This window comes from Salarias fasciatus, chromosome 23, assembly GCF_902148845.1.
Source record: "Salarias fasciatus chromosome 23, fSalaFa1.1, whole genome shotgun sequence".
In the NCBI taxonomy this organism is placed as follows: Eukaryota; Metazoa; Chordata; class Actinopteri; order Blenniiformes; family Blenniidae; genus Salarias; species Salarias fasciatus.
Window position 1 is genome coordinate 25,298,591 of NC_043766.1, and position 21,005 is coordinate 25,319,595.

Genomic DNA, 21,005 nt, shown 5'->3' on the forward strand with positions numbered 1-21,005 from the left:
ACAAAATTAACTTTTTGATACTGTTCAGTGTTTTTGCGATACATCTGTATTGCAGTGCTGGTTTGAAGGTATGATAGCACTGAAGTTTCAGAAATCAGCTTTGTATTTTAGATAGCCTAACTGCTGTCATGCACGGTTTGCCAACAGGATATTTGAACTATTCCACCAATGTACAGGCAAATGCATGAATCATACGTGCATTTTAAATATTGTAAAAACTTTGACCTTTTCCAGACAAAGCTGAAGCATCCGGACTATCAGCCTATGGCCAAAGAAAGTCTTCAGCTGGCCGTTAACTTCCTCTTCCACACCTACCTGCACACCAAAAAGAAACTCCGGTGAGCACACACAGTCATACACTCATGTGCTGCAAGTCTGAAGTCTCATGGAAGTAAACGTTAAGTGTGTTTTGTTTTCTGCAGCGTGGACACCGAGGAGTGGATGGCAACGGTGGAGGTGTTGCTGTCGAAGAGCAGTGAAGCGTGTCAGTGGATGGTTCAGTACCTGGTGGGACCGGAGGGACGCGAAATCACCAGGTCAGTCACCTGTTGACTCCCTGCTGAACCCACAGAGCAGCCGCAGCGTGGTCTAGAAAATTAGGCGACGCCAGTTTCAGTGGGCCAGACCAAAAAAGGTTTGCATATTAACCTTTAATTTACAGGGGAAAAAAACTTTAGAATTTCTATTTGTTTTGTAGCAGAGAAGTACAGCAACATTCTCAAAATGAGCACGTTTAAAAAATCTTTCTCAAACCTTGAAAATTTAATGAATGAAGTGAAATGTCCTTCACTTGATGAATCATTTTTAAGGTACTTGCATCCAGAAATGCAACAAATCGTTTGACTTCAGACCTTCAGGCATATTAGAGAATTATTAAAACACAAAGCCGTGCTTCGTATCAGGTCGTATTAATATTAAAGCTTTTATTATGCAAATATTGACCGTTACATGTTACAGCTTTGATGGTAAAGCTGCTTCACTCACAGTAGGGTCTCTTTGCTAATTCACAGAAGAGCAGAGCAGCAGTTTGACAGTTTGAAATATCTGTTCGTCTTTTTGGTTGCTTTAATTCTAGACTTTGAGCTGCAGTATTTGAGAAAATGAAACTTCTCAAAGAGATTAAATGAAAAGGTGCAATCACACCAGTCCTGGCTCAAGAAACCTTTAAGATGGATCGGCTGTGTTTTTCTCTCTCTCTCTCTCTCTCTCTCTCTCTCTAGCAGTGCTTTTTGCAGGGACTCGGCCTGGCTTTAATCACTGCAGCATTTTTCATAGCCGTCCTGGTGATATGTGATACTAGAGACTTGGCAGCTCCCGGCGCCGCTCTCTCACTCTAATCAATGCACGCTTAACTCTCAGGGTCAAACGCAGCCTGATAATGTTGCCTGAGCTGCTGAAGCTTCTCTCTTATATACGTATAATCACATGCTTGAGCTTAACCTGACGATACACGAGTGTCCTCATTACTGCATAACGTGGTCTCATCACACACACACACACATTCTCTCTCTCTGCTTGTCGGTAGTACTCCTCTGAGAGTCTGCTCACAGTTGCATCTACACTGACAGCAGGAGTATTAGAAACACCTGTGTGCATGTTGCTCGAGCGCTGATTGGCTGAAAGGGCAGGTCAGTTTTAGGAATGCAAGCATGCAGAGCCAGAGGACTGTTCTCCATAGCGCGCGCGTGTGTGTGTGTGTGTATGTGTGTGTGTGTCTTCCAGAGAAAGGTGTTGGCTTCTACTACTTAGTGTTGGAGCATGGGGTGATCATATAGTCCTCAGACATGATTGGTTGTTGAACATCAGATGTTTGGGCAATACTACACCCGCCCCCCTTCACATACCACACGCCTCTTCACGGAGAAAGGAGGTACACAGTGTCATTCTCAACACTGTCTCAAGACCAGAGTCTGTCAGCACATGTGTTTTATAACCTCCTCTCTTTTCTTTCATACGTTCTCTATCCGAGGATATCGAGCATTACCGGAGTTGTTGTTATGACCAGGAATGGGTCCAAAACCAAGCTCTGAGTCTGACTCCCCTTGGCTTAACTGTTATTAAAATGACAACTTGTGGTGTCCTTGGATTTGTTTTTGGTGTAGTTTATCGCTGCTCCGTTTTCTTTTTTGTGTTGCCGGCCTGAAATCCTTCACATTCTCTTTAAATGAGCAAACATGGTGTGAGACAGACTCAACAGATCAGAGAGAGAGCTTTACACAGTTTAGGAATAATAATGATTATAAACGTTTAGTATTTTACTAGTCGGTTAAACGCTGCATGGCCCGTCCATGCTTCACATGTCTGCGCAGGTGCGCGTTGCGTGTTGGTCACCACGCCGCTCCACAACTCTCCCCCCGTCCGACACCGCATGCAGGCACCACGCCGCTCCGCGCTGCTCCGTGGCGCAAATAAAATTTTCGACTAGTCGGCGGGGAAATAAGTAAAAATTCCCATCCCTAGTTGTGTGTGTCTTGTGTTGTTGCCCTGTGGTGATGAACTGGTGGCCGCTCTGATGGGACTGGCTCCAGGCCCACGAGCGTGAGACGTGGCGAAGCAGGAGAGAAAATGGATGAGGAGATTCTTAAAGTTGTATTGCAACCTTGTTCTCAATTTAATGTGTTCTTAAGAAAAAACAAAGTGTCTTCATCTGTCTAGAAAGGGTCAAAACGTCATTACCTGAGTTCTAAGTGGCGTTTGGATGAAAGCCGTGGCACTGATGGGATCCCGACGGTACTCATTATCACGTCACAAGCGCGACGGCGTCGACGCCGTTGGGTTTCCTCTGGAGTGCAGCTGTTGATTATCACGTTATCTCCTCCTCAGGGTCTGTCTGCTGGAGTGCAGCGTGAGGGAGGTGAGAGTGGTGGTCGCATCCATCCTGGAGAAGACGCTGGAGAGCGCGCTGCACTTCGGAGACCCGGGGGTGGACAACTTGATAGACGCCCTGCTGTCCCTGCTGGACAAAGACGTCCCTGAGAATGTGAAAAACTGCGCGCAGTACTTCAGCCTCTTCAGCAACTTCGCTCAGAGGGTAATTCTGCATATTTCTATTGATGACACTTTACAAATGAGTGATTTGATCCTGTAAAGATCAGACCTGCACCACCAGATCAAGAATAAAACCAGTGTTTTTATACGTAAATTATATATTTATTTATTTATATGTAAATTACATCGTATTTGTCCACTCTCTCGCAGGGTTGCGGTCCTTGTCAGCTGTTGCTGAAACACTCAGCGTATCGCCGCATGCTCATCTTCCTGTTGGGACCTAATCGGCAGAACAACCAGGTACGCACAGATCACAACGTGGTCGGCCAGCTGTGTTTAAAACCCCGGGGGTATTCCCCTTTTGCTCCTATAAAACCAAAGTCTTTTCTTTTGATTAAAGTGCATACACTAGACACACACTCATTCAGCCTGTTAACTGTCAGACGGACCTTACAGGTGTTTGAGCAGCCAGACTAAAGCTTTTATCCCGTTGCCGTCCACAGACCAAATACAGCAGAGAATAACACGACAATTATTGTGAAGGGGTTTGAGCAGTCGTGCTGTCTGTGATTATGCTCTTATCTCATCTTTGATAGTTATTATATTCCCAAAGGAGGACTGAACCTAATTTCCTTGCATTTGTCACAGTGATAAAAGACTTTATTCCACTCTTCCAGTTTCTCATTGTAAATTTTATTCATTGTCACAAATTCATGGAAAAAGAAAAAAAAACTCACAAAAGCTTTTAAAATTTGAAGTGAGTGTAGCGTTTGAAGCGTTTGAATGATATGATAGACTGTCTGGTTGCTGTGGGTGATTGAGAGTGTTCTGTATGTTCTTCCAGAACCGGCGGTGGAGCCCGGCTCAGGCTCGAGAGTTTCTTCACCTCCACACCACTCTGGCGCTCATCACGCTGCACTCTGATCTCGGCCCCCAGCAGACGCACGGTGAGACCCCCCCCCCCCCGCGCGTCTCTCTCTGCCGCTCGCTCACGTTGACACAGCGCGGCTCTCGGCCTGACTGACGGGGTTTTTGTGTCTCTCTCGCCGTCCTGCGTAGCTCCAGGAGGATTTAAGCTGCGCCTCTGCAGCATCCCGTCGTCCACGCCCCTCCTCCCGCTCCACGCAGACATCCTGGCCTCACTCTTCACTCCAGAGGGGCAGCCTTATCTTCTGGAGGTAACGCCGAAGGAACAGCAGCTCCCGGCGTTGTTCCGACCGTCCCCGTGGAGGAAAGTCTCTGATGTGTTTCTCTCCGCCTGCCAGGTGATGTTTGCCATGCGGGAACTGTCGGGGCCTCTCTCCGTCCTCATGGAGATGGTGACCTACAGCTCCTACTGCAACGAGCCGTTTTCTCTGGGAGTGCTGCAGCTACTGAAGGTGAGGGAAGCTCAAAAAGCGGCGGCGCTCGCGCTCAGGAACCCGTGCGTCTCACGGTGCTTGTTTTGTGCTTCAGACCCAGCTGGAGACGGCGCCGCCTCACGAGCTGAAGAACGTTTTTCAGATGCTGCAGGAGCTGCTGGTGAGTGACCGTCTCCACCAGCCTCTCAGCCGTCACGCCACCGCTGTGCGTCGTCTTTCACTGACCTCAAGAAAATGTTTTGCTTTCAGGTTGTGGAAGATCCTCTTCAGTCCCAGAGACTCAAATATGCCTTTGAATCAGAGAAAGGCCTGTTAGGTACTGCTGCTGCTATGCTCTGTCTGGCTTTTGTTTTGCAACCTAAATACTTGGAAATATGAATAAAACATTGTTCTCCCCGTGTTTCCTCGGCACAGCTTTGATGCATCAGAGCAACAACGTGGACAGCCGGCGCTGCTACCAGTGCGTCAAGTTTCTGGTCACGTTAGCCCAGAAGTGAGTACGAAAAAAGAACAAACGTCACACTTTCTTTTATTATTATGAGAAATTCCTCATTGCCTTTAACTGTACACACGTTTTCCCTCCAGGTGTCTTCCAGCCAAGGATTACTTCAAGGACCTGTCGGGTCACTGGAGCTGGGCCGTGCAGTGGCTTCAGAAAAAGGTAGGCTAACAAATTACTAAAATAAGATGAAGCTGGCTGTTCCAGGATTTGAATGCAGCTGTGCGTCGTACACACACAGTTACAGTAATTGGCAGGTGATATTGTTCACACATTAACTCATGATATAAATCACATTGACAGCCTGCGCTGTTACAGCCCGCAAGCAATGTGTTGTTTTTGTGTTTGATTTATTTCTTTTTACACATTGTTTGAGCTTCTCGGTAGTTACCAGCCTCACGCAGCAGACTCCACTGGCACCTCGTTGTTAGAAGTCCCCGGTGTGCCGCACAGTTCATGCTCTGTGATTAAATCATCCCGTTTGCTCGTCCTGATTCACGTCTCCTCTGTTCTCAGATGACAGAACATTACTGGACCCCACAGAGCAACGTCTCCAACGAGACATCCACCAATAAAACCTTCCAGCGCACCATTTCTGCACAGGTACACACACACACACACACACACACACGCACTCACTCACACACACGCACACACGCTTGTGTGTTTTTCTACGCTTCTCTCAGCTGAGCTTGCGTCTCTTACTGTCTTTCTGTCTGTGCGTGCTCAACTCCGCAGGATACCTTGGCCTACGCTACGGCGCTGCTGAACGAGAAGGAGCAGTCCGGCAGCAGTAACGGCTCCGACGGCAGCCCAGCAAACGAGAACGCCGACCGCAGCCTCCGACAGGTGACCTTCCGCCGCGGCCGCCCGTGACTCACGAAGTTACAGCAGCCAGAAACGGAACATTGGCAAAGAAATGGATCATGGCGGCGGCTCCTGTCAGGAGCTGTAAAGGCAGCTCGTTACCTCCCACGGTCGTTATTAGTGGCAGATTTGAAGCGGCTGTATTCTTCTTTGACTCCCGCTGAGCTCGTCAGGATCCTCACACAATGTCAGATTGTCAGACTTGTTCTGGCATGAGCGCCATGGATAATGAGCGCGCTTTATCGGAATTGTAATCCCGCTGTCACTGCTGGATGCTTCTACATCTTTTTTTTTTTGTTGTTGTTGTTGCTTTTCTTTCTCAAAAACAAATTTCCTCTGGTCTCGTATTTAAAGGAAAATAACACTTTATTATTATTATTGTTATTATTATTATTATTATTATTATTATTCCCACAAGGAAACTACGGATTTCCATTAGAGTGCATAGAAGATAAAAACAGAGTGATTGAGAAAATGCTATATTATTTTTAAAGAATTAAGTTTCTTTAAAAGGACAAAAAACTGAAATAGAATAGAGCTTTTTTCCCAATTTTTTATTCAGTCCGTGAAACTTGCCCGTTCGGAACCATGTCACAAACTGGAACCTTCACTTTAACCTCCAGGATCTGAAGGCGATTGGCCAACTTTGTCAAAGTAAAATATGCTTGAAACTTTTTAGTTTCTTTGAGTGAAGAAACATCTGACAGAGCAGATGTGTTCTCTACTTTACGAGAGGCCCGTGTGTTGATCGTGCTCTTCTTCTCTTCCGCAGGGGTCAGAGTCTCCCATGATGCTCTGTGATTCGAAGAGCGATCTAGAAGACGTCGACTCCTAGTTCCTCCGGTCGGTGGGACTCCCCCCCGCGGAGCGGAGGCACAGCTCCGGCAGCCATATGAGAAAAGAAAAAAAAAAAAAATGAAAGGGCTGCACTTCACCTCTGATTGGTCTGGACATTTCGGGACTCCACAGAAAGCCAATCAGAACAGTTTGTCTCGCGGTCGCTACGGCAACGAAGGAGCTCTGAATAAGCGATGAATTACTTCCTTTGAGACCAGCCGGGGCGGCGGCGGCAGAGATGCATTGTCATTAAGGGCAGCAGAGTTGATTTGGGTGGGAAGTGCAAATAACCCTCCACAATCACGGATGACTTCCGTTTTATCTTTTTATTCATTCATTCACTCAGAATGACAACCAGGTGGAGGATGGGTTTGGGTTGTGTTTTAACAATTTTCTGCTCATATTTGCCAATGTACCTACACAGACATATTCATACTGTAAAGATATGTAATTTCCATTGTAAGATAGTATAAGTCTTCTGTGCTCTTTTCCACAGCCATACCGATAGCGAGAGGTCAGGTTTTAGCCGCTCCAGAGGAACTCACAGACACACGTGCTCACTTGTACAGGAACACCTCCACACACGAGCACCTGGGAGGAGGGTGGGGTTTCAGTATGCACTTTATAGTCTAGCCCGGTCCTTTGTGATGTACAGCAGCAGCAGCAGCACCGGCCGGTTCCTCTAGGGCCTCCTCACACTCATGTCCTCCTCTTTTCGCTTTCAACAACTTAATATTTGCAGTGCCACATATGCAGACACACGGACGCGCCCCCCCCCCCCACCCATAGCGAAGGCTGCAGCTTGACCTTTGACCCCTGGCCGTCACACTGTAGCCTCGGGGAGGGGGTATGCAGTATGGAGGCAGATGCTGTCCCAGAAACGGGACGGCTTCAGCGCCCTCAGCAAATCTGAAAGGAGCAGTGCCACCGTCAGCTCTCTCTCCACTCCTCCCGCCTCCTTTTTTCTTCCTCCTGCTGACAGCCAGCCTCATGTGCGAGAGTTTTTTTCTTTCTGTCTTTTCTTTTTAAGACTGTTTCATGTCGAGGGATGCATAGATACCACTTTTTTATGATCTTGTCTTGCAATTATTTTTCTTAGATTTTCTTTTTTTTTTTAATTTCTGACTTAATTTTCCTTTGAACATCTGATCACTGACAGTTTTTTCCCCTCAACATGGCTACACACTTAGCTCTAACAAAAACGAAAAAAAAAAATTATTTTTTTAAAGGTTTGATTTTTAATCGAATACCACTCTACGTGCTTTGAAGTTTTTTTGTTTTGTTTTTTTTTTTACATTTAATTAAGAACACAAAGCTTTGTTTGTGGATGACATGTTACTGAGTGCAGCAGACCTGTAGATCGTGGCTCTGTGCTGCAGTGTTCAATCAAACATCTGAAATAAACCCGCCATCAACACCAGACGCTTTTTATGGGAAATGACTGGATTTATTCTGGTATCAGTGCATCCCTACTATTCTTTGCCGGTTTTTAATTTTGACTTTTAGTGTGTATGTGTGTGTGTGTCTGGATGGACTGAATGCCAGAGAGGATTTTTTTTTTTTTAAGGACTGACAAGCCTTATGCAAGCAAAGCTGATCTCAAAGCGCACACATCAGGTGTGGTGGGCCGCCAGTGCCAACTGAGGGTAGGGAGGGGGCTCATGATTTTTTTTTTTTTTCATTATTATTATTATTTTAGGTGCCAAGGTTACATATTACACAAATACACACCACACAAATAACACTTGGATAAAACTTGTGGATAAAGATGCAAGCGTGTGTGCCACTGCTCCACATCGCTCACAGAACAGGTTGTCCTCACGTCACCGTTACCTCCACTTGATCAGGTTTCTTTTTGCTTTTTGTCATGCCGGGGCTGCAGCCCACCCCCAGTGGGCTCGTCTCGCTTTTTTGCTTCACCTTTTGCATTTCGTCTACCTTTGGACACACCTTGAGGAGCTGAACACAAATGTAGCTCTGGTGTTCACTGGAGAGCAACACCTGCCCCCACCCCCCCCACACCCACCCACCCCTTTGTTTTCGGGAGACTTGAAGTGCCTTAACCTCCCGACCCCGCACGCCCCTCACCCCCACCCCTCCACACGTTGCATCTCAGATGAGGTGCGCCGACATCCGTGCCACCAAACCGGTCTCTCCTGTGGCCGCATAGCTCTGCTGTAGGAGTGCAATAGGGCTGCCTCATGTCCATCGTTCCCCAAACTACGACAGGGAATTCCCTCCGCGTTGTGACAAAGGATTGTAGGAATGTGACTGTTGATGCCGCGTGTGGACGGATCGGGGGGGTTGTGTACATTTTACTCTGTTGAAACAGGGTGCAGGTGTCAGCGCAGGTTTGGGTGGAGGTTGGGGGGAAAAAATGCTGCTTTTCACGCTCCAGCGGAGACACTTTGTAGATACCAATTATTGCAAAGTAGCTTTTTCTTTTTTGTTTTTTGTTTTTTTGTTTTTTTTTATAGAACGGAAAAGTCACAGTCGTTCTGAAGACATGAGCCTAAACTAGTTTAGCAGATTAGCCTCTCAGCTTTAACAGGTCAATGTTTACAGTGTGAGGACCATAGGGCAATCATGCAAAACCATTGTTTCAGCTTCCACTTGAAGTCAATCCACCAAGTCTCCTCCACATCCTCAGACCCGGAGGAGAGTTGAAAAGTTGTTTTTATTTTTTTATTTTTTTTTATACCTTCTACACACACAGACACACACACACACACACACGTGCACCCACTTCACACAAGCTTCATTTCCCTCTCGATCTCACTAGATGTGAATGTCACGTTGTGCTCTCCGGCACATTTGCATGTGTGGCAGTAAGTGGTGGTGAAGTTCGTCTTTTCTGTGTGATGGGGGGGGGGGGAAGAGAAGCCCTTCCCCCTCTTCCACATTTTGTTTGCCGTGTAATTTGATGTCATTTGCGCTTACTGTCACAAACACGATCCTCCTGTGTTGGCTGGTTGCGTGCTGTCTGAGGAAGCTGCATGTGGTCTGTGCCAAAGCTTTGGCAAAACGAGTCGCACTGAGCCAAGAGTGTGTCATACAGGTGCGGCCCTCTGCAACTTCATCCAACTACACAAGAATAGACGAAAAACAAACTTCAGAACAATCTTTTTTTTTGTTTGTTTTAATCCTAGGATGCAGGGAAGGATAGGTGAGTGCGTGGGTGGGGACTGGCATCTGTTACGGGTTTTTATGATCATTGAGTTTTAGAAACGCTGTTCTGACACCACAGGATTCTGTAATGCATGTTGAATTCAATTTTGATTTGTACATCAGAGTTTGATTAAGGGGAAATTTGATATAAAATAAACTGGAATGCACAACTTTTTGTAAGCCTTGTTTTTATGTGTCTCCAGGCTGTTTCCTTTGTTGTCCTTGTCTTTATTCCCCCACATCAGAGGTTTTGAAGTGTAGGTCCAAAGTGTCCTTTGTCTTTTGTGATCAATATTCTTGTCCTTTTAATTTTCAGAGGTCAAAAATAGATATTGTCACATTAAAAAAAAGCAATTCAGGAACTTTTTCTGCTTTTGAAAGTTAAAGTGAAGAGTTTGACAGGTGTTCCTTTATGTGAGACTGATAAGATATGGATGACCAGAGCAGCATCTACTGTAAATAACGTCAGGTGTCTGTGAACACAGTTTGACACAACACAGACTAATCAATACCTCTTCTTTACGCCTAAAGAGCTTTTTAACAGCCACATTGAAAACATTCCTTTTTCCTAGGTTAAATGTCTTCTTGATTCCACACAGTTAATGTTTTTCCTCATGTTTAACCTGTGGAGTGTGTTCATCATATGTCATTCAACTAATTTATTTAATTGGTCTTTGAAACTGATCATCCTCCAGTTTTCAGGAAGCTTCCGGATGTTGCTTTGATAACATTGTCATCCACTGGATGTAATAACATTAAACACTCCAGTGAAAGGGGGGTGCGATGGCCCACAGCCAGCAGCAGTTCTGATGGGACTTTATTATGGCAATCTGACCTCAATCATGGCTCCACCATGTCTGCAGTATGTAAGTGGTTTAAATAAATTGGTAATTATTGTTGGGAAGCTGTCACAGGATGTGCGGATGTAGACCATCCTGGTTGGCATTAGAATTGAAAAACCTGCATCTGTGATGAAGTTACAGTACTGTCTGCAGCTGGAAGCAGTTTACTCATTTGGAAAAGTTTTCATCAGAAACTCATCAAAAAACTTGGGAAATTTTCACCTTGCTATTCCAGTATTATATAAATAATTGTCAGGTTTAAAGCTGATTTTAACAACAAATCTGGAGAAATTACCTGCAGATCTTTGTTTGACCTCACACTTTCACCAGCAGTTTTCCACACCTCAGACCCTGGCTAAATCTAAAGAGCCTCAGACATAAGCAAATCTCATCCGTCCGTTCTTCTTATTTAGTTTCAAGAAGCAGTAAAGCAGCCTTGCAGGGTGATGGTGCTCCCATCGTGTGTCGCAGCAGGCAGGCTTCATTTCTATTTATATCATTTATTTAATGGAATCTAATCGTGCTATGCTTTTTCTAAGGACTCCACTTTGGTTCAGTTTAAGCACAGGACATTATCGCAGATTGACAGGCTCGTTTTCTTGGCCGCCGCGTCCATGTGGGCTTGTGAAACTTTGATGGCTGTGAAGTGCTGCATGTGAGGAATTTTAAGATGAGTTCACCTTTAGAGATGTTTATCGACATCATTTGACCAATAGATGAAAATTAGCTCTACCTGCAGTTTGCTTCACTGCTGAGAGAATAATCATACAGATTGATTATCTTCATCAAGAGTCATGCTGTCTGTCTGTACTCCTCAGTGGTTCACAGACAGCTCTGTTTTTAAAATAACAGCAAAATCTCATCTTGTATCAGGCCAGTGACTGTATTTTCCCACATTATTAACGTGCATTCATTAGCTTCTGCATTTCTTCATCGTTCTTTCAAATGAATAACTGTGCATCTATAGCAATCGGTAATGCATTAAAAAGTTGAACACTACACACGTTTTGTCAGTCATTTGTGTTGATTGATACATTTTACTTGGAAATTATACAAAATACTCTGATAAACGGTGCTCGCAAAAAGTCTTTCAAGTAAAGGTAAATGTTACACGAGGGTCTTTTACTCTGACGTTTAGGTATTGAAACATCCAGAGATAAAGCTCTGGGGTCTTGGCTGCCCCGTGAAGGGTTAATTCCAGTAAAATCCGTGGTTGTCATGACACAGACTCTTTATTTAGCTCATTTAACGTCTCATGAGCTGCGGAATGATAAAAGCTGCTGTAGCGTCGATGCACTGCACTGCTCAGGACAGCCGTGTGTCCTACACGCTGAAATTTCAGCGTCCCCCTCTTGACATCCGCTCTTTAACTTGTTTCGCGCCTGCTGTTTCAGACTGAAAGTGAAACAGTGTGAGGTAAAGGTAGAAGACTTATTAATCAAGCTGCTCATCAGGCAGGGTTTACCTGCAGCTGTGCCTGATGCCCCCCATGTGACAATAACACAAATACCTCAGGAAGATGCCTGATTTATTGTTTCACCTACACTCTATTTTTGACATTAATACATTAGGTTTTATTAAGCCATTTTGTGAGGATCATAAGGGTTTAAAGGTCTTGCTCAAGGGTCTACTAAGGTGGCGATTAAGGAGGGGACAAGAAGGGTTTTGCCCTTTTAATCTTATTCAAACTTGAAAGCTTGACGAACTTATAATTGCATGATATTCATCCTTTTATAGTTTAAACTGTATCGTCTCTCAAATAGCGGTGAAGTCCATAATCATTTCTAGCTCCACTCGTTCAAGCAGCAGGTGACTCCAGTGACGTGTTCATGAAAGATCTTTTTATTATTCCTGGTTAGTAAAAAGATACAAAAATATTTGGTTACATCTTACAAACTGTGCATGGCAGATGACTTTAAAATAACCGACAGGATGTCAAGGCAACCGGGAGTCTGAGGCATCGGCACGCGCAGAGGAGCGCCGGCTCAATCCTACAGCTGAGACACACAAACAGCCCTACGGAGCGCTCTGAAGAAAACACGAGGGGGACCAAGGGACAGGACGAAGACCGACTAGAACACATGACGATGTTGCTTATGGGACGGCAGAGTGTCGTGAGGCCGCGTCAGTGAAGGGTTGTGGTCCCACGCGACAGCAGACGGCGACCGCCCCTACCCCGGCGCCGCGGACATGGCAGCCGTTTCCCTTTGCAACTGGTCCCAGAACGGCAGAGTCCCGAGAGACGGCGCTGCAGTCCGTCAGAGTCCATCCAGAGGGACAGGACACCTCCACCTGCAGCAGAGAAACCAACTTCACTTTCAACTTTCACTCGAGCCGCCTGAAAGCGTTTCAACGCCTCATTGAGGGCCAAAATCTAAGCTTAACTATCTACTGTGTCAAACATATGGCCCGTGGACCCAAACAAACCTGCCAGACAGTTCATTCCGGCCCACAGGATGCAAAGTGTAAATATTACAAAGAGAACAGCCACACTGAGAGCTCAGTGGAAACGACCGGTGACGTGAATGTAGTTACAGCAGGCGGCGTTGATAAAAGCAGCTGACACAACACAACACTGACACCCAGAGATCCGCGACAAAGAAATCAGCTAATTAACTGCAAACATAGTACAATCAGCATCACAGTCTTACTGTGACGGAGAGTTTAGAACAGCATGCATGCTGAAAGCTGAAGGACGTGGGCTCTGGACATGTCATCTTATTTTGCGCAATAGTCGACTTGTTTCAGTTAATATTGCTTGACTATATTTATAATGTGCCGTTCTCCACACGGGGCCACAGGTCAAAGCTTGCGTTGAAGTCAGTCACCTGCTGTTGGTCCGCTGAGACAGCCTCCAACACGCGACACTCCAGAGACGGAGCGTGGCAGCACACCGCGTGTGACGTGACGCCATCTTTACCCGAGCAGCGACTCCTGTGGCTGTGGTGTGGGTGCCGGTCGGCCAGGATCTCAGACGTTGACCAAGACGTACAACCTGGAGAGATATGAACCGCATGCTCACAGTTATAGTTACCAGTGAATCTTGAACATATAGTCAAGTCGTCGTCCTCAGACTGGCACGTTGGGATCGCTGTGCGGGCGGTAAATCAACGGTGCAATGTAAAACCATTCAAGTGCTGTAATCACACCTGAAATTGTGCACACATGTGCAGTAGCGGCTGTTTATGTCAGCAAGGAGTGAAGATTATTTTCAGATTGATTGCCATGGTAACTGGATGAAAGCAACGACTACGATGTGGAGGCAGAACGATCAGAAGAGCCATTTTTCCTGGAAATGAAGAAGTACTACAACACCCCATATTTCACCAGAAGAAAAGGTTTCGTCCACCTTGTTCAGCAGGATGTTTGAAACCACAGCTACTCTATTGAAAGTCTCCCTAACAGCAGTTTTAAAGTTCACCAAAATGCCAAATAAATTGTGTCATATTCGTTGAACAGGGAAAAAAAACTTTTCCGTTTAACTGGACAAACGGTTATCGTTCCTTGGAGCAATATAAAATTGTAAAACAAAGAAAGGAAGCTGTCTCCACTATGGCCTCATGAAAGCCAGCTCTGCTCCTTAGTCCTTCATCATGAAATACTGTTTCTCACGTTGATGGAAAGATGTCTTCCTGAAAATCCATCAAATTTCCAACTTTACAGTTTAGAAGCCGTCAGATTAAATTACCTTCCAATTACTCATATGAGCTTCATGCAAACATGTTTTTGCATCAAAACACAATTTCTCTCAGCTGCCTTCGTGCTTTTTTTTTTTTTTTTGCATTATAATAGTTTATGCGGACGCCTAGTGTTTTATAGATTCAGAGCATTTCTGATCACTCCCCATCAGTATCCATTGAGGGGAAATATATTTTTGCCTAGAGTTAGCCTTTTTCAAAATTGCTGAATAAAATTAAAACATGGGCAGATAATAAATTCTCATCAGTGCAAACAAGTGTGGAAAAAGTCCACAGATAACCTTATCTCCTCATATCAATGGAACTTTCCATCAGCGATCAATATTTGCTTCTAATGGATGCACTTCTGATGGTTTTAAACAATCTAATTACGTGGATATTTTATCAATATTTAAATTCTAGAATTGTCTTCTGCACAATATTTTCACATATTTTAAGGAATTTAATTTTAATTTTTATAATTTTTTTAATATATGATTTTATTCCCTTCACCGAGCCACGAGACCCACTATTTTACATATAAAAATTTCAATATTACGTTTATCTTGGAAACTGTCAACACCTTCACAGAAACGCTATGTGTGTTTTGTAACAGTTGCAGTCATTTCTTTTAGCTCTATCTGCAGCTTTCCATGGTCATTTCTAATGAAAACATTTTCTCACAGGCAGCAACCAAAAACAATTTATGGAAAAACCAAATGTCCCCCGTGGTAGCAAGAAAACTTTGAAAAGCAATCATATTTAGCCGGCTGTGTATTCAAGTTAGACAGCCCCGCTTTAGTGTAATGCTTTGGTTGGAGGTAACATATTACCGAGTCCTTCTGACAGGTTCTTTATGCTGTGAGAGTGCAGAAGACCTCAGCTGTTATAGCAGTGGCCTTGTTTCCTGTCAAACTGACGGCTGCAGTCACGATGCCGGTGCCAATTCCACTGGAGAGAGCAGTAACATAGATCTCACCACGTGTCTCCTACTCTACCCTGACGGAGTCATGTGAAGTCTATGTAACTCACCAGTCAGGTGGTGCTGCGGACCAACACAGTGAGCATCGTGCCCTGGCGCTGGACTCGCATGAACCTGGCACTGCAGGCCACTTATGACACAGCAGCGAGCCACGGCGTACACGCCTTCACCTCCAGGACCGTTATAAGCCACACACTCCATCTGCCCATCTGTCACCTGCAAACAAGTAGAGGAAGTCTTTAAGTCGGAGTTATTTTACAGATGTTGGCGAATGTGACCGAACTCACAGTGATGATTTCTCCCACGCGGGCGCCGCCTGGAGCGTAGCTGCTGCAGCCCATCATTTCCTCCCCGCGTCGGCAGCGGCTGGCGACCCCGTCGGCGCTCGCCACTCCTGACTTCTCCGACCACACCGACCGGCACAGCAGCTCCTCGTCTGCACACGGAAAAGAAAGAAACACACAGTGTGAACTACTCGTGATCTCTGAGCGCGCCCGCATTTGTGTGTGTATGTGAAGCTTCGGGTTGCACGTCACTGACTTGTTGCTGCATTGCTGGCGGACGGCATGCCCGCGACCAGGTTGGGAGTGGCGAGCTGATGTGTTTCAGACAGAGACAGAAGGTTGATTGTGTTGCTGACGGAATGATGAAGCATCGTTTGCAGAACCTGCACCGGGGACGCGGTCTGCCTGGACGACAGGATCACTGCTGCTATACCTGCAAAGAAACAAAAGCAGACTCAAGATCTAGCTAAAGGTTCCAAGTGACGGTGCTTCTTTAACTGGTTTATCTGAGATCTTTGAGTGTGCCTGTGTGTTCATCGTGATGGATGGTACATTTGTTATAATGTTTCCCAAATCCAGTCCTCAGGCCTCCCGTCCAACATGTTTTAGATGTTTCCCTCTTCCAACACATTCTGCGGAGCTGGAAGACGAGCACATCATTTCATTCAGGTGTGTTGGAAGACGTAAAACATGTAAAACATGCTGGGCAGGGGGCCGGAGGACTGGAATTGGGAAATTCCTCAAAACTCACGCTGCAGCTTTGCACATGTGCTTTGTATGTGTGGGTGTGTGTGTGTGTGTGTTGTCTGGTTGTAGCTGCTCGCGTGTGGCCTCACACACACCTGCTACATGCGCTGCGGCCTGAGACGTTCCACTGCGGGAGGTGAAACAGGTGCCGCAGTCACTGCTGGCGCTCACAATGTCGTCGCCGGGCGCAAACAAATCCACGCAGCGTCCGAAGTTGCTGCCACCTGCTCCCTGTGACATGAGCTGGTCCACCGAGTTAACTGCCCCCACTGTGATGACCTGCACACACACACACACACACACACACACACACACACACACACACACACACACACACACACACGAACCTTCATGTTTGCACTGCATGTGAGCACACCAGGCTGTTTAGATGAGGGGTGTTATGTCACCTCGGGCTCCGAGGCAGGGGAATACGTGCAGGAGTCGTCTCTGTAGTTCCCCGCTGCAGCAATGACCACGGCGCCATCCGCCACCAGGTCACGACAGGCTGCATTGAGCGAACGGCTGAAGCCCCCGACAAACGGCATCAGTATGATCATCGGGTCCAGTGGACGAGCCTCTAAAGTGGCTTTGATGTACTCCAGCCCTGAAACAGACGGGAGAGGGACGCTCCAGACGGATGTAAATCACAGATCAGAACCATGCAGTTATTTTCACTCCGGCAGTGAGAGCGATGCAGGAGCCAAAAGGAAACTTCAGATATCTGTGTGAAAATTCAAGTGTTGCTCTGGAATGACTGACCAGCAAATGAAACAGAAAGTGAACAACACTGCATGGAGAACAAGATGCTATGATAGGTAGTAGTCGTGGTGGTACTTATAGTAATAGCAGTAGTGGCAGCAGTAGTACTCCGGTTGGAAAGAAGCCGTACCTGCCAGAGCTCCTGACACCGTCCCTTTGCCCTGACAGTTGAGCACCCGGACCAGGTTGATGCCGGCACCTCGAGCAACACCTGAGTCTGCTCCGCTCACCACCCCTGCCACGTGTGTGCCGTGACTCTCACACTGACTGGCCTGCAAAGGAGGCATGGTTTGAGGAAACAGATTAACTTTTTTGCTCAGCTGCAGTGAAAAAAAATTTGTTTGTTTTTTTTTTTTTTTTTTTTTTTTTGCTGCTGGCGTCTGTGACCTGTCTATGAACTCTGACTCCATCCTCCTCAGGGACGTTACTGAAGTCTGTGATAAGCACCCGTCCTTCAATCTCCCGGTGAGAGCTCTGAACGCTGCCATCCATCAGGTACACCTCCGCCCTCCCTCCATCATCTACAGAAGACAGGCAGTGAGTGAGAGAATCAGACATGATTAGAAAAAGTTGTTCCTTATGAAGCTTCAGTGGATGGTGGAAATCATATATTTAGCTACACGGCTGCACCTGGAGCTACAAGCTGAACCGCACAGCTGGCTTAACTCCGCTCATACAGCAAAAGAAGCATGAATATTGCAGAATATCTTAACTCTGCTCATATAGCAAAAGACGCATGAATATTGCAGAGTAAAAACTATTGAAACGGAGTCAGAAAGTAGAGATTTTGGAACAGGGAACAGTGTATGTATATAAGGATGTATGAAGTGATTTCAAAAGGCAGAGGGAGAAAATGCGAGTCACACAAATGAAGGGGTATGTTCTCATCGTGAGACCAGATTGTTCAATACTTCATACTGTTAATAATGTGCCTGAAACATAAATACAAGTTAACTTTTTGTGGTCTGGAATAACATTTATTTAGTTATGTGACAGACCCCAGGAATGCAAACTGAGTTATATATGAAGAAATAAGCTCTTGTTGTGGAACTCATTGTGTATATATGAATGGTTAAGATGTTTCATCTTTCACACCCATAGAGACTCCTGAAAACTGCAGCTACCTTTAATTTGGGTTTTAATTTCCTCATCCCAAATCCACCTGATAGCTGCTGTAAAGATTCCTAACAAATATGAGTTAATATTGAATGTTTTTTTTTCTGGTAAGTTGCATGTTTGAGACATTCAGCTGGGGTTTGTTGTCATGAAGCATTTGGTAAACAACGCAGACGCTTCGGTCTCATCAGCTCATCTGAAACACCTGAGTTGCCATGGTGACACTGAGTTAGTGCTGATTCATTTAATTGAGCTTGCACTGAGTGAGGCGCCTCTCAAACTCTGACTTTATGTTACTCAGAAGTTGCATTTCCTTTTGCTGGCATTTTGAGGACTCCTTGGACATGTCACGTGTGTCCGTGTTATCACCATTACAGACAAATGAACAAAATGTTCACCTATGTTAGTTTTGGTGGATGCATTGTGTGAAAAAAAAACCCACTTGTTTTCTCATGGTTTGTGACGGGTAAAGAGAGATGGGAGCCGGACGGAGACTCACTGAGAGGTCTGTATGTCCCATTCTCGGAGAAGATGCCCTGGGGCTGCAGCAGCTTCTGCAGGTTCCAGGGTGCACTCTGAGCAAAGATGGATGAGTCCTCCTCGACGTAGTGGACGTGAGGCAGCTTTAATGCCTGACAGAAGCACAATAAAACTTTCTGGTCAGTTTCAGAAGAAAGCAAAGCTAAAATACAAACATGATTGCAAACAGATGAAAGAAAAGGTGCTGTCTCATTACAGGTTTTGTTCCCATAATATTCTGAACACATGTTGACTTCTCAGCCTGTTTCCATATATGAGTCTCAAATGGATCATTTTCACTTGTTCTGAAGTGGAGACTGAAATCTAAAGGTGACCTTACTTTTTCCTTAGCTCCCTGAGTCTCATAGATTCAATGACTTTTTTTTACACCAATGTCTAAAACATACTTTCAAAAACTTAGTGAGATGCTTTTCTTTTCTTTTTTACTTTATTGGACATCGTCTTCAACGATCGAACATCTTTGCCTCATATTATGCAGACTTTCATTGATACATAAAGCCTTAATGCAACGCTCGATCTATCAATATTGCTTTTAGGACTTAAATTGCGTTTGCTGAATTATTCTAAATGGAGGATCCTGAAAGCCCATTAGTCTCCACATCTGTATCTTTAACAGTGTAAAGACTTGCATTATTATTTCTCTCTGTGTGGGAAAACATTTTTTTCATCTTCTTCCTCTAGGAAGGTCACCCATGCTTTTATCTCAACCAGGCTTTATTGCTGTAATCCATTTTATTTTGAGTCTCAGCAGGCGAACTATCCACAGACTGCAGCTGCTACAAAATGCTGTCAGGCTTTTGACAAGCCTCAAGATCATTTTATAACAGCCTGCGGTCCCAATTAGACACCTGACAGAGAGTTTGCTACTTTTCAGATATTTCATGGTCAGATTATTACTTCACTGATAATCGCAGCGCGTTCGTCTCTAACTCTTCAAACCAGTGCCGCCTGTCTGTTTGTGGTGTCATAAGTTTCGTTCTCTTGATGTGAGGCGCCTGTTGTCAGGTGAGGTTACCAGGTGAATGACGTCACTGTTCATTTTGACCACAAATCCGCGCGGCGCGCCGGAGAAGCTCTGCAGGACCTCCAGGTCGTGGCCTCTCCTGCTGGCTTTGGCTTTCAGCCTCCTGATGGTCCTCTGGAGTTGAGACTCGTGCGTCTCCCGGCGCAGGATGACAAGGTACTGGCCGGGCACGCGCCACGCTGCCTGGAGCGCATGCAGCGCAGGGAACAGAGAGTACAGGTGGTCTGCGCGTCCGCATGCACACAGTTTAAGTCAGGCTTGCAAAATCATTCCAATAAACCTATCAAAACCCTCACGAATCATTCCTGCAGGAGCCTGAAAGACAGATTTCCTTAATAACCTCAGGAAATAATAAAAGTAGCTGGTTACAGGTTTCCAGTTGAGGTGCGCACGTTTGAGCGGAGGTTGATGCACCTGGTGAATTATGGCGGGATGGCATTTTACATTAATGAGACTGTGAGTGCATGGAAATGATGCGCTTTGATGCCTCTGACGGCTGTGAATGTGCCATTACCTTGTTGCACCTGAGGAACTCTGCAGCTGGCTCGTCCCCGGTGTCAGACTGAGTGTCGTCCTCGCTGACCGGATCCGGGATCATCTCGTCGTTCTCGGGGTAGTCCTGCGCGCACGCGACCAGAGATGCGCACAGGCACAGTGCACAACCCAGCCAGGCTGAAGTGCGATGCATCGTTCACACCTCTCCAACTGTCTCCGCTAAAATGATCCAGACGGCGCTTCAGCTGCACGCGCTGATTAGAGTTTTCAATTTCTGTCTGACTTGTCCAGATGTTTTGGTGCGTCCGAGAGCTGCGCGCGCTCCGCGTGCCTACCAGAGAGCGCCTCCGACCATCTGGTCAGATTCGGGAGAATAATAATAAAAAAAAGGAAAAAAATCGAACAATTGATTCTTATAAATTAAGGCGGGGACTGGTGACGTCTGCTCGGCTCACGCCACCGTTTTTGTATCGAATGATTGTCCTCCGTTAAAAACACCTCTTTTTGAGAAAGAGTCATGTTTCATCCTCTCCCCTAAACCACCCTGCAATTGTTGCATGCCCATCTGAAACTAGCTCTTCATTTTCACTTAAATTTACTGATGCCGTTGAAACATGTGCGCCTAATGTGAACATTGTGAGTATTTGTTTGTTCCTGAACTTCCCCATTGTGCGAAGACATAAACAAGACGTTATAATAACAGAACATCTGCAGTTTATTTCCATTATGTGGTGATCACTTTTGAGGGAACCTGTTCAGTGGTGCGCAGCTGAGACGCGCTCAGATACCCGAGCTGTCAGGCATACCTTTCTGTGAGTT

General features: G+C 45.7%; 2 protein-coding genes across 4 annotated transcripts in view; one reads left to right on the forward strand and one right to left on the reverse strand.

Annotated features, from left to right (window-relative positions):
• Positions 1–9,895, forward strand: part of usp24 (ubiquitin specific peptidase 24) — a 44,763-nt gene extending 34,868 nt beyond the window's left edge. For all 3 annotated transcript variants that reach the window (XM_030082812.1, XM_030082813.1, XM_030082814.1), the window contains 14 exons: positions 235–338; positions 423–536; positions 2,824–3,031; positions 3,199–3,288; positions 3,833–3,935; positions 4,048–4,166; positions 4,254–4,367; positions 4,444–4,509; positions 4,599–4,665; positions 4,764–4,842; positions 4,935–5,010; positions 5,365–5,451; positions 5,587–5,697; positions 6,488–9,895. In XM_030082812.1, coding sequence (XP_029938672.1) covers positions 235–338; positions 423–536; positions 2,824–3,031; positions 3,199–3,288; positions 3,833–3,935; positions 4,048–4,166; positions 4,254–4,367; positions 4,444–4,509; positions 4,599–4,665; positions 4,764–4,842; positions 4,935–5,010; positions 5,365–5,451; positions 5,587–5,697; positions 6,488–6,550 — 1,401 coding nt within the window. In that variant the 3' untranslated portion in view covers positions 6,551–9,895. The remainder of the gene's footprint in view (positions 1–234; positions 339–422; positions 537–2,823; positions 3,032–3,198; positions 3,289–3,832; positions 3,936–4,047; positions 4,167–4,253; positions 4,368–4,443; positions 4,510–4,598; positions 4,666–4,763; positions 4,843–4,934; positions 5,011–5,364; positions 5,452–5,586; positions 5,698–6,487) is intronic.
• Positions 9,896–12,397: 2,502 nt separating this feature from the next.
• pcsk9 (proprotein convertase subtilisin/kexin type 9) lies at positions 12,398–20,567 on the reverse strand. The gene is made up of 12 exons (XM_030082815.1): positions 20,206–20,567; positions 19,683–19,874; positions 18,627–18,759; positions 17,399–17,532; positions 17,142–17,283; positions 16,660–16,856; positions 16,348–16,531; positions 15,762–15,938; positions 15,509–15,657; positions 15,272–15,437; positions 13,391–13,557; positions 12,398–12,854 (listed from the first exon to the last, which is right to left on the reverse strand). Exons 1-12 carry the CDS (start codon positions 20,377–20,379, stop codon positions 12,657–12,659), a joined length of 2,013 nt encoding a protein of 670 aa, XP_029938675.1. The 5' UTR covers positions 20,380–20,567; the 3' UTR covers positions 12,398–12,656.
• Positions 20,568–21,005: the final 438 nt, after the last annotated feature.

Excerpts from the sequence above, each read along its gene's own strand:
- pcsk9 (XM_030082815.1), bottom strand. The coding sequence starts at position 20,379 with ATGCATCGCACTTCAGCCTGGCTGGGTTGTGCACTGTGCCTGTGCGCA. Across the intron at positions 16,857-17,141 it reads GGTGTCAGGAGCTCTGGCAG|GGCTGGAGTACATCAAAGCC; the intron begins GTACGGCTTCTT and ends CGTCTGTTTCAG. Across the intron at positions 15,939-16,347 it reads GGCCGCAGCGCATGTAGCAG|GTATAGCAGCAGTGATCCTG; the intron begins GTGTGTGTGAGG and ends GTTTCTTTGCAG.